The sequence below is a fragment of the Culex quinquefasciatus genome, chromosome 1 (genome assembly GCF_015732765.1).
Source record: "Culex quinquefasciatus strain JHB chromosome 1, VPISU_Cqui_1.0_pri_paternal, whole genome shotgun sequence".
Classification (NCBI taxonomy): domain Eukaryota; kingdom Metazoa; phylum Arthropoda; class Insecta; order Diptera; family Culicidae; genus Culex; species Culex quinquefasciatus.
Window position 1 is genome coordinate 56,619,702 of NC_051861.1, and position 13,221 is coordinate 56,632,922.

The window sequence follows — 13,221 nt, forward strand, 5'->3', positions numbered from 1 at the left end:
AAGCAGTCATTTTTTTCGTCTTTTTATACGCTCTTCGCTCGCACGGCGTTGTACCCGAGGTGTGCACCCCGTGTTTACACCGCGTGTAAACTTGAGTGCGCCGTGCGGGGAGAACTCGAACATGGTAGCCTGGTGTGTTTGAGGTTCATCTGCACTGAAAACTTGTGCGGCGTGTACGGCGTGCGTGCGTTTGGGGAGGACTGATTCCAGACGATACTACAGTATTCCAAGAGTGGCCTGACATACGTTATATAGAGTAATTTAATAGTATACGGGTCCTGGAAGTTGAATGCAAAGCGCTTTATAAAGCCTAATGTACAATGGAATTACATTTCTTTACATTCAATTGGAGTAGGCTTTTACTACACCATGTATAGAAAAGATTAATTTCGTTTTGGAATACATGACTGTCATTGGCATTTCCTATTTCCATATACAATTTCATGTCGTCTGCATATGGGTCATTCCATCTCAACTGTGCACGAAAAAGTGCAAATTTGAAAATTACCCTCTCCGATCCTGCTCAAATTTGGCAGAGCGATTTTTGACCAAACCTTCAAGTTTCAAACGACGATAACTCAGGAACCACAAATCTTAGAGGGTCGGTCTTGGACTCAATTTTGAAGGAAATTGGACGTAGAATCCATTTCTGTGGTCAAATTTTTGATTAATTTATTTTTTCTACCTGTATTGCGCAATTGAAAACTTGAAACGGCCGTATCTCAAAACACCCCAACTTATTTTTAATTTGACCTCACCATCGTGTTCCCCGGCCAATTTTACATAAGAATCACTTATCGACAAAACGGAATATGTTTCGTTCCAGAGATATCGAATTTTAAAGTTTTGTGTTTTCGAGATTACCTACATCAGCTTCATTCGCCGCATCTGCTAGAAGCACACAGGCGGGCTGATCAATAAGTGCTACCTGGTGTTCTAGGAGATGATTAATTTAATTTATATTTTCATAATTTTACGCAAATATTTATTCAAATGGCTAATAGGGGAAATTCTGGTATGTTTGGCAGGTTAAGTCCTCGCTCCTAGTTTCGTCCAATTTGCTCATTTTCACTATTTAAACAACAAATTTTGCAAAACTTTTGATAGAAACTTGCTTGTTCACTTCTTATTGAGCTATTTATCACTCGATTTCAGTTGAAAACGCTTTTAATCAGCTGTAATTGAATGCCAAAGCGCTGATATGGCAACATAAGAGGAACGCTGGAATTAGATGCTGTTCCGTTCCCTACCTTGATCAATCTATTTTTGTGAAAGGAATATTTATTGGGTTATTTTACGTGTTGCTAACCGTTTTAGAGTACCTCCGAGGCCATGACTAGGGCCTTCATCATGAGCGGTAGCAAAATAGTGCCATTCAGCAAAAACCCCAAAACCTGCTTTATTATTATTATTATTATAGTTCATTATTGACACTTTACCATAATTTGGCAAATCCTATTTATGGTTTAAAAGATTGATCATATTAAATCAATTTTAATATTGTGAGCCAGCTCCATTTGATTAAAAGAATCCAAGAATGATGTAAGGAAAAAAAAAATACTGTTGTTCCGACGGTGTCGAAATCATCGCAACTAAATTTGGGGAATTAGCCGCTTTGCAGCAGATCAAACTTTGTGATTTTCTTACATTTTTCAGTTTTATACTTTCCAGAAATCCTTTTCCTACTCCTTGTGATCGTCCTTCACTAGAGTACAACGTATCAACAAATTTTATTAATTTTTGTTCATATATTTTACTCAGTAATGTATCGTGTACTTATTGTTCAGTGTTACTAACAAGATTAATTGCATTTTCCTGCTCGCTGTGTGTGGTTATTGCTCTGTCCTGTGGGTTAGCACAGAAATTCACTTCATTCATTTTTTTGAGCAGATAAACATTCGTGATTCAACTCCAGTTTCCTACAGTGTTATACAGTAAATTTTTGCCCAATTTGATAAAGATTATTTATGATGAAATATTATTTCAATAAATGACCAGGTAGCAGTTATTGATCAGCCCGCCTGTGTGCTTCTAGCAGATGCGGCGAATGAAGCTGATGTAGGTAATCTCGAAAACACAAAACTTTAAAATTCGATATCTCTGGAACGAAACATATTCCTTTTTGTCGATAAGTGATTCTTATGTAAAATTGGCCGGGGAACACGATGGTGAGGTCAAATAAAAAAAAATAAGTTGGGGTGTTTTGAGATCCCGCCGTTTCAAGTTTTCAATTGCGCAATACAGGTAGAAAACATAAATTAATTAACATTTTGATCACGGAAATGGATTCTACGTCCTTCACTTTCCTTCAAAATTGAGTCTAAGACCGACCCTCTAAGATTTGTAGTTCCTGAGTTATCGTCGTTTGGAACTTGAAGGTTTGGTCAAAAATCGCCAAAAGTCGATTTTTGAGGAGATAAAAATGGAGGGTGGTCCGATTTGGATGAAATTCGGGATTCTTGCATGTTTTTGTGGGTCTCGTGGCGCAGGGGTAGCGGCTTCGGCTGCCGATCCCGATGATGCTATGAGACGCGGGTTCGATTCCCGCCTTATCCACTGAGCTTCTATCGGATGGTGAAGTAAAACGTCGGTCCCGGTTTCTCCTGTCTCGTCAGAGGCGCTGGAGCAGAAATCCCACGTTAGAGGAAGGCCATGCCCCGGGGGGCGTAGTGCCAATAGTTTCGTTTTTTTTGCATGTTTTGATAGTATCAACAGCTCTGCCAAATTTGAGCTGGATCGGAGAGGGTAATTTTCAAATGCTGTTCCGCTTCAGATGGAATGACCCATATACAAGTACGTTAATTTTTTTAAGAATGAAGGAAATGTCATTTACATACAAGATGAAAAGAAGAGGTCCTAGATGGGATCCTTGCGGAACCCCAGAGGTGACGTGAATTGATTCCGATAGTACATTTTGGAAGCGAACAATTTGTTCGCGCTTAGTCAAATATGACTTAAGCCATTCCAAAAGATTCGGTTGAATTCCAATTTTCTGCAGTTTGAAGATTAATAATGGTATGTCGATTCTGTCAAATGCCTTACTAAAGTCTGTGTAAATTGCTTCTACGAAATTGCGATTATGCATTGCATTCATTGTAAAATTTACAAATTCTAAAAGGTTGGTGCTAGTAGAGCGGCCTTTAAAAAGCCGTTCTGTTTACATGTGATGCGGTTTTTACTTGCTGAAAGATTTTTTCATTTATAATAGATTCGAAAAGTTTTGGAATGCAAGACAAAAGGGCAATTCCGCGATAATTACGTATGTCTGATTTTGGGCCTGATTTGAAAATAGGCACCAAAAAAGACTGTTTTCCATGTTTGTGAGAATTTTCCAGTATTTATTGACATGTTGAAGAGATGATGCAGTGGAAATGTCAATTCTTCTGCAAGGTTCTTTAGGAATGCAGGTGCTATTCCGGGTCCTGGTCCTTTTGATGAGTCTAAGTCCTACAATGCCTGGCGTACTTCCGTTTCTGACAAAGAATTGACTGAGACGTCATTTGGAAATTCTGGTATATATGAAAAATAGTCGCGGTCGCGGTCTTCTTCGGAAAATGAGGTGTATACTTCTTTGAAAAATTTTGAAAAAAGATTGCAAATTTCTTTTGAGTTACTGCCTACATTTTCGTCCAGTTGCATTTGCGATGGGAAGTTACTACTTTTGGATTTGGATTTTACGTAATTAAAGAAATTTTTCGGGCATGATTTGACTTCAGATTCGATTTTACTATTATATTCTTCGTTGGCAGAATTGAGTGCCGAAAAAAATTGGTCGGAAATATTCAGATAATTCAGAAGATTTGTGTCATTTGAATTGTTTCTGTATAGTTTGTAGGCTTTTTGTTTTCTATTTTTTAAATGTCTTAGTTGTGGAGTGAACCACACTGGGTATTTATTGCCTGTGTTATTACGTCGTCTTCTTCCAGTAGGTACGGTTTCAGATGTTATAGTGTTAATTTCCGTATAGAATTTTCCTACTAATTCGTCGACATTTCCTTCATTATTAAATAAGTTTTGCCAGTCAATTGCAAGTAGTTTACGTTTGGCTTCTACAAAGTTTGTTTTATTGTATTCCAGGACTTCTTCATATTCCCAGTCAATGGGCAAAGTGTTTTTATGGACATAAATAGAATATTCAATTGTTGTATGGAAGACTTCATTCTTCCAAAGGGGGTTACAGATTCTTGTACATGAAAGTCTTCATAAGCATAAGCATAAGCATAGGTGCCCACCCGCAGTTGCTACTCCGTTATTGACCAGGACCTCCAGAAGTTACATCCACGAGCCGTGGAAGATAAGTGGGTGCTATCTTTCCTCGCTTCGCAACTTCTCAAAGGCCCCTATCATGCTGATCAATACCGGCGCCGGCCACGACCAGTGGTAGGGTCACGGGGAAGTGGATGGGAATGTTAGTCCGATACTTGAGTGATAGAGACCGCCCAATCGACTGCTTCTCCGACAAAGTATCACATGAGTTTTGAGGGGTTAGTAGATGGGTATGAGGTCAGGATTCACGAGTGGCAGTGATGTGACCATGAGCATTTTGTTTATCGGTTGAAATTTTAAATCTTAGGCAGCCGGCTGCGAAAAGATAAATAATTGATTATTTAAAAGTTTGTTTTAATCGAACGCGTGCCAACCGAGCGGTAGTGCTATGGGCTGGACTTATCAGTATATTTTTACTGTTGGTACAATTAAGATAACGCGAGCAAATGTCAAAAATAGTAGATGAGTTAATACTAAAGCTGCCAGTTGGAATAAATTATTACGATCAACGAATATAAACGAAAAGAAAACAGGACACCACGTAACCGATTGTAATGAAATTAAAACAATAACTTAAACGAACTTAACCGGCGGCGTTCCTTCCTATCAACGATGATAAAAGAAGGACTTATAAATTTAAAATATAAAAAGACTCCAAAAAATACGTTGCATAGTAACCGCGAAGTCCCGCTACTCACAATCGAATCCGAAAAATAGCTATCTAGAATTTTAAATATAGTATTAATTCGACCGCGATCCTCCAGAAATTCTTCGTCGGCGTGCCTTCCGATCAACGGTGATGTAAGAAGGGCTTTATTCATTAAAATGATTTTATATCATAAGCCTTAAAACATGTTCGTCGGCGTGCCTTCCGATCATCGATGATATAGAAAGGACTTAATCCAGCATTACGACTTGCTTGTCTCGAAAAAAAAAAAGAATTCGGATCGTTTCTATCGAAAACTATGTAAAGAGAACAAAAATAAACTCATTGGCCAACGAACGCGCGAACTAAAAAAAGAAAAAAGAAGAAGAAGAAGAAGAAGACCAATCACCCCATGCACACAAACAACGACATAAAAGAGATGAAAACAACACGAATCAGAAGAAATCCAATCACCCCATGCACTCGAACAACGACATAAAAGAGACGGAAAATAACACGAAAAACAGGACTGAGCGTCCACACAGGCACCGCACTACTGATGCCATTATTTAATTATAATGACCAATCACCCCATGCACTCGAACAGCGACATAAAAGAGACGGAAAATAACACAAAAAAACAGGACTGCGCGTCCACACAGGCACCGCACTACTGATGCCATTATTTAATTATAATGACCAATCACCCTGTGGTGGTGTCCTGCCCCTGCGAACATTTACACATAACACACACACTTACACCTACACGTTGCCGGCTCAGCACACCCCTGTTGCAGACACACGCACACAGATCATTTGCTCATTCTTCTCTGTGCCGCGCAAGAGACAAGTCGAATAAAAAGTAGAGTTTTAGTTTTAGTCGGTGAACTACGCGTTTTATTCCCTGCGGCGATTCCGTTCCCACATTGGTGACCCGTGACGCTGAAAAGAAGTGGAAAATCGACCCCGACGACCGGTCTCCGCGAAACTTCCAGCGAAATCGGATTTTTTTTTTCTCGCCGCTCGCAACCGACGCCATCTTGGGGCCCTGACTACGCACCGCTGAATCAGCAGACCAAGATGGAAGCGCAAACACAGACAAACGAGACAAACAATCCTGCCACCTCGGCTGTCACCGCGGTGTGATGTCTTCCTGTTTATCATCTTTAAATAAAACACACTTTTAATTGCACTTATCAAACGGGAGCCAAGCTCCATCTTTACTGTTCGGCTTCATCCACCAGAGTCGTCATCCGTCGACGCACACTGACTACCTAATTTAGGATAATGTTTAGGATGCCACATCCTCCCCTTGCCAAATGAATGTTATAATAAGTACACCAACAAAACAATCAAGTAAATATTCAAGTAAAATCCATTTGCCGCGCTTTCGCCTGTGTTCTGCATCGCCTGGTGAAAAGCCTGCCCTTTGTTGCGAAGGTTAATTGACTTTGGCTGCTAATCCCAACGACTCCAAGAATGTGTGTTCAGTTCCTTCATTGATCATCGAATATTTCTGTCTTCCTCCGAGTCATCTAAAGTAAAGAAAATAATGAGAAAGAAAAGAAGAAAAAAAAAATCAGCAGAATACAAAGCTCTGAACAATAATATTATAATATATGTTGGAAAACCAAGTGTATGCTTACTTAAGATCTCACATTTCAGAAGTCATAATACTCCTTTTTCAAACAATTTCTCCTGAATATTTTTTTACCGTAACAATGCTTCTTAACTTAAAGGCTTACATCGATTGCATGATTTGTTTACCAAACACTGGAATTAGGAATACTGTTACAACCAAGCCGCATCTCCTTTCGACATGTATCCTAGGCGCAGAGATACTTGCACATTCCAGAAAGGTGTTTATTTACGATCCTTTCCATCACTGAGAATAACCTAAACCCGACCAGGACCCTCTCATTCACTAAGTCGTTGTGGAGTCTCCTCTAAATGCTAATACTAATTTGTTTTAAAATTATTGATCAAAACTTTCCACATAACCAAGGCTAGCAAATTTCTTGATTTCAGACGAAAACGATTTTTAGAAACTATAATCTAATGAATCAACAATTCTAGATGGAGTTTTCCTATTATGAAAAGTATTTGTGAAATTGAATAGAAAAAAAAAGAGAGCTTCATAATATGAAAATCAGTTCCACGAGGAGTTCAATAGTGTGATAGTAGCTACAATATGGCTAGAATATAATTATTTGTACCGCGGTATGTTATGTCTTCATTAGAATCCACAATACGAAAATAAACATAATTAGTTATGCCAAATTACGTCCTTTACTTATCATTATTCTTTCTATTATTTTTTTTTCTCTCTAAAAATAAGTTCTATTTTGCTCATGATTGTGGTCTTTTGCAACCCCAACTGTTACAGATTTTAAGTCACATAATGCTTTATAACTATTAAAAATAATTGCCTTTTGTCCTACCAGTTTGCAATTTATCTATCATTAATTATTATTATTGCTACATTTTTTTTTTCTAACATTCTAAATTTATAACTTTACTTTGAAATTTACTTGATTTACATTACAGTTATTACAGTTACAGCTTTTAGGAACTTTTTTGCTGCAGTTGGCCTTGGGCTAAACCCGACTCAACTTTTGGGAACATGTCTTGCAGCAGTTGGCCTTGGGCTAAACCCGACTCAACTTTCAGGAACTCTTTTGCTACAGTTGGCCTTGGGCTAAACCCGACTCAACTTTGTAGTGCGATTGGCCTTGGGCTAAACCCGACTCAATCTCTTGCTGCAGTTGGCCTTGGGCTAAACCCGACTCAACCTTTAGGAACATGTCTTGCAGCAGTTGGCCTTGGGCTAAACCCGACTCAACTTTGTAGTGCGATTGGCCTTGGGCTAAACCCGACTCAATCTCTTGCTGCAGTTGGCCTTGGGCTAAACCCGACTCAACTTGGTAGTACGATTGGCCTTGGGCTAAACCCGACTCAATCTCTTGCAGCAGTTGGCCTTGGGCTAAACCCGACTCAACTTTCAGGAACTCTTTTCACTATAGTTGGCCTTGAGCTAAACTCGACTCAACTTATCAGGAACTTTTTTCACAATAGTTGGCCTTGAGCTAAACTCGACTCAACTTTTCAGGAACTCTTTTCACAGTAGTTGGCCTTGAGCTAAACTCGACTCAACTTATCAGGAACTTTATCACAATAGTTGGCCTTGAGCTAAACTCGACTCAACTTTTCAGGAACTCTTTTCACAGTAGTTTGCCTTGAGCTAAACTCGACTCAACTTATCAGGAACTCTTTTCACAATAGTTGGCGTTGAGCTAAACTCGACTCAACTTTTCTGGAACTTTTTTCACAATAGTTGGCCTTGAGCTAAACTCGACTCAACTTTTCTGGAACTCTTTTCACAATAGTTGGCCTTGAGCTAAACTCGACTCAACTTTTCTATTTTGCCTCTCATTTTGCTTTTATCCTTTCACATTCTAACAATGATCAAACATTCTTAACATTCAGCCAACAATTCATTTCCCAGCTAAACATGTAAATATTATATTAACTACATTTTGTAGTCATAGAGTTGCTCTCCATTTCTAAACATTTTCTTTTAGTATTAATATCATTTATATTCAAGCACATCACTTCGATGCTCCGCAAATTTCAGGGCCAAGTTGCCTGCGGTAAGGATATCAAACATATATACATCTCTTTGGTGCTGCAAACATTATATTAGTATAAGCACCACGTGGCTTGCATCTTCTGACAAATCCAATACAAACAGCGTGACAGACACGCAAGAATACTAATATTCCTTAAATTTTCTAACGCTTGAGGTTCTTCTAAAGCGAGTAGGACAAAGCATAACCCACTTTAGGTTAACACGTTCTCGACTTCAGCTTAACATGTTTTTTCTCTTCAAAAAAAGAGAATTAAGCAGTGTTGCGTTCCTCACGCGCTCGTGAGCGCTCACTTTTCGAAATAACCCATTTGAATGAAATAATATAAATTGTCATTGTTATGTTTGAGCACATAAAGGGTGGCTCCTCTTCCGTCAAGTAAATTATATCTAACACTTCCGCTACCAAGCCTCTGAAAATATTCAATTACAGATTCAATAAATGATTTTTTTGATTATGGACATTCTCTGAAATGTTCCGAATATGAGGGATGATTATAACTTTTAAAAAGCTTGCTACTGTTTTTTTAAAGGTCCAATAAAACATTTTTTTGTGTTTTTAAAACTACCTTGAGAAAACTCGGATTCTAAAACTTAAAATAAACATTTGTCAATTAATTCATTTTTATGTACATATCAGTGCATCTCTTCACGTCAATGATTTTATTCATTAAGAATGAGTAAGCTCTTTGCTAGCTCACTCAAGAGTGAATCATTCTGCCCCTTGGCTATTTAAATAGAACGTATATTTCGGTTCGCCGACTAAATCCATTTTATTGCTTACTTTTGTTCGTTTGACCACTTTCTTGATTGTTTTGTGGCCTGTGCTGAGATAGTTCTAGAAACTTCGTTTCAAAAAGGCAGATGCTTCAACAGGGAAAAACAACTACCTACTTTGGCTCACCAGCTCACGTGAGCGCAAAACGCTCCGGTGACCGTGAGCAAGCACGAGCTACCTGATAAAAACTCACGCTCCAGCTTTCCGTGAGCGCTCGCTCATTCGCAACCCTTTAATTAAGTTTACTTTTCTAGCATACCTTCTTTGAAATCATCTTTAAATATTTCCTTACTTCAAATCTATAAAATTCATACATTATAAATATACTGAAAACCACTTTGCAAAAACTCAACACCTCATCGAGAAAAGTTGGTTTGTTTTCATTCACTCAACGTAATGAATTAAAATATCGGCCAGAAACACTCAAATGCTTTGACATTGAGAGTTTTAATGAATTAGTTATCAGGTGTGGAGGTTACCATTATCGAACCATAGCAAACAAAATATATTAACAAGAACTGCAAAAGTCTGCAATGGAAAATTGTCTGCAACCCACTTTAAATATCTGCAACACCTAAAAACTTGGCATCCCTAGACAGCGCGCGGCATGGGGGTGGCGCTCACGTACCTTTTTTTAAAGCTGTCATAAAATATGAGTGACGTTTTATAAGATCTGACTTTTTATTTATTATTGAAAATTTAAACCGAAGATAATCAGAATGTTATAACATAACAATAATAAAATAAATATTCATTAGCTTTTTATCACAAAGAAAGTAAATATTATCTTTATGAAATCCTAAATTGTTTAGTTTATTCAATGCCAAATCATAATAAATTTTTAATCCGTTTATAGTTAACAATCCAATTAAAAATTGATTTAAATAATGTATTATTTTTTCCAATATTTTTATTTTAACACAATTCAACAAAACGTCTTTTTACAAAGTTACTCTTGATACCTTTGACGTTTGTTTGCAAATGAAAAACGTAGCACCAGGTTGCCGCGCGGTCATCATGTATCACACACACACACTTCGCTCTTCTCACTTTACACAAACAATAAGTAGGAGAACCGGAACATGCTCACCCAAAACTCTAGCAAAAACCTTGGCCATCAGTGTGCGCTGTCCCGTCATCGCCAACGTCAGTGCTGCTTCCCACTGGCACCACCACCAAGACACTTCAGCGGAAACACGCCGGAAAATGTCTCCGCATCTTCTTTTTTTTTTCACTCGAATTTAGGTCCATAACACTTCCTTTTTTTTCAAACTCCAGGTTATTTTGCACATTTCACTACCATATCAACATGGCAGGATCGCCAATGTGATGTCTTCCTGTTTATCATCTTTAAATAAAACACACTTTTAATTGCACTTATCAAACGGGAGCCAAGCTCCATCTTTACTGTTCGGCTTCATCCACCAGAGTCGTCATCCGTCGACGCACACTGACTACCTAATTTAGGATAATGTTTAGGATGCCACACGCGGCAGTTGCAGTTAAGCTTCCAGAATTTTGGAAGAACGACCCAAGGATGTGGTTTGCTCAAGCAGAAGCACAGTTTGCTCTCGCGGGTGTGGTACAGGACGAAACAAAATACTACCACATCATCAGCAAGCTCGACCAGACTGTCATTATCCAAGTGGCCGACATCGTGACAGAACCCCCAAAGGAAAACAAATACCCAGCAGTGAAGGGACGGCTGATTTCGCGCTACGAAGTTTCGGCCCAAGGAAAGTTGGAGCAGCTGCTGAACTCTTGCGACCTTGGGGACATGCGGCCATCTCATCTCTTGGCCCGTATGCTGGAACTCGCAGCTGGTTTGAACGTAAACGAAAGTGTGCTGCGGGTGCTGTTTATCCAGCGAATGCCAGAACGCGTCAAGACAATCCTGTCGATTTGCGATGGAAACACGCTGCAGCAACTGGCAAACATGGCAGATAAAATCACCGATTTTTTACCGTCTGTCGTAGCCGCCACATCTTCCGCAGCTGTACCCGGGCTTAGCGATCTCCAGGACCAAATCGCTCAGCTTACTGCTGAGGTACGTCGGATGAAGACTTCTGACGGACGCAGCCGATCTTCTTCCCGAAGCCGTCAGTCTGGTGCCCCGGCGGACAGCGTTTGCTGGTACCACAGGAAGTACGGACGTAACGCACAGCAGTGCCGTGAACCGTGCGTCTTCAAGGACTCAAAAAACTAGGTTGCAGTTCACCTGAAACGGCGAAGGTGAACGGAGCAACAGAAAGTCGCCGCTTACTGCTCAACGACCGCTCGTCCAGTTGCCGCTATCTCATCGACACGGGATCGGATGTTTCGATAGTACCTGCGACAAAGAAGGACCGCCTCAAGGGACCGTCGTCGTTCCGTTTGCACGCTGCGAATGGGACGGTGATAAAAACCTACGACTCCCGTTTCATCACGACAGACTTGGGGCTCCGACGGCAGTTTCGTTGGAACTTCATCGTAGCGGATGTCAGTGTCGCCATCATCGGAGCCGATTTCCTCGCTTTTTCGGATTGTTGGTGGATCTCAAGAACAGCCGGCTCATCGACGGGAAAACGAACCTACAGTGTGTGGGCAGCCTCTCCGCAGCTGAAATTCACACGGTGACAACAGTTGATTCCAGCCATCCGTTCAAGGACTTGCTGCTGGAGTACCGTGAAATCACGCTGCCGTCTACCATGCAACGCGCCGTGAAGGAAAGGGACGTGAAGCACCATATCCTGACCAAAGGCCCACCCGTCGCTTCGAAGGCTCGGCGGCTGGCTCCAGATAAACTCGACGCAGCCAAAAAGGAGTTCCAGCTGATGTCGGAGTTGGGTATGTGTCGACCATCCTCGAGTCCCTGGGCCAGCCCGTTACACTGCGTACCCAAGAAGAACGGGCAGTTGCGCTTCGTAGGTGATTACCGTGCCCTCAACAAGGTAACAGTCCCCGACCGGTACCCGGTCCCCCATATCCATGATCTGCTAAACGCTTTCCAGGGCAAAAGCATTTTCACCACGATTGACCTTGAGCGAGCTTACCACCAGATCCCGATCGACGACGAGGACGTCCCGAAGACGGCGGTGATCACTCCGTTCGGCCTGTTTGAATTCACCACGATGCAGAACGGCCTGTGCAACGCGGGTCAAACGTTTCAACGGTACATGCACAGGATCTTCGGAGACCTTGGGTTCGTGATCACATTCATCGACGACATCTGCATCGCGTCGTCGAGTCCTCAAGAACACCGGGAGCACGTCAAAATCGTGTTCCAGCGCTTACGGGAGAATGGACTGGTGGTTAATCTCTCCAAATGCAAGTTCGCTCAACAGCAGGTCGAATTCTTGGGGTACCTCATCGATAAGGATGGAATCTTGCCGCTTCCGGACCGGGTGCAGGCTGTGCGCCAGTACGAGCTGCCCACGACCGTTAAACAACTCCGGCGGTTTTTGGCATTGCTCAATGTCTACAAGCTTTTCATCCCTCAAGCAACCGACCAGCAAGCCGAACTCCGAGCGTTGATCCCAGGGAACAAAAAGAACGACACTAGAAAAGTGACCTGGACGGACAAGGCAGAGCAGGCATTCGAGCAGTGCAAAAAGTCGCTTTCTGATGCAGCGTTGCTGTACTACGTAGATCCCAACAAGCCTCTCGGACTGATGATCGACGCTTCGAACTCCGCTGCTGGGGCGGTGCTACAGCAGTTCGTCGGCGGTGGGTGGAAACCTCTCGGCTTCTATTCGGAGAAATTTTCGCCTGCACAGCAGAAATATTCCACCTTTGGCCGAGAACTCACGGCGATGAAGATGGCTGTTCGATACTTTCGACATTTATTGGAGGGTAGGACGTTCACGATCTTTACCGATCACAACCCTCTGACGCACGCGCTGACGT

General features: G+C 41.1%; 1 protein-coding gene and 1 long non-coding RNA gene across 2 annotated transcripts; one reads left to right on the top strand and one right to left on the bottom strand.

Moving 5' to 3' along the window:
• Window positions 1-6,093: 6,093 nt before the first annotated feature.
• On the bottom strand, window positions 6,094-9,443 carry LOC119766606. The gene is made up of 2 exons (XR_005277007.1): window positions 9,343-9,443; window positions 6,094-6,447 (listed from the first exon to the last, which is right to left on the bottom strand). It is a non-coding gene; the product is annotated as an uncharacterized LOC119766606 (long non-coding RNA).
• A 1,328-nt stretch (window positions 9,444-10,771) lies between these two features.
• LOC119769686 lies at window positions 10,772-11,542 on the top strand. The gene has a single exon (XM_038263061.1). The coding sequence runs from the start codon at window positions 10,808-10,810 to the stop codon at window positions 11,540-11,542; it is 735 nt and encodes a 244-aa protein (XP_038118989.1). The 5' UTR covers window positions 10,772-10,807.
• The last annotated feature ends 1,679 nt before the right edge of the window (window positions 11,543-13,221 follow it).

What these genes read in the sequence shown, in the direction of transcription:
- LOC119769686 (XM_038263061.1), top strand. Translation starts at nt 10,808, where the DNA reads ATGTTTAGGATGCCACACGCGGCAGTTGCAGTTAAGCTTCCAGAATTT.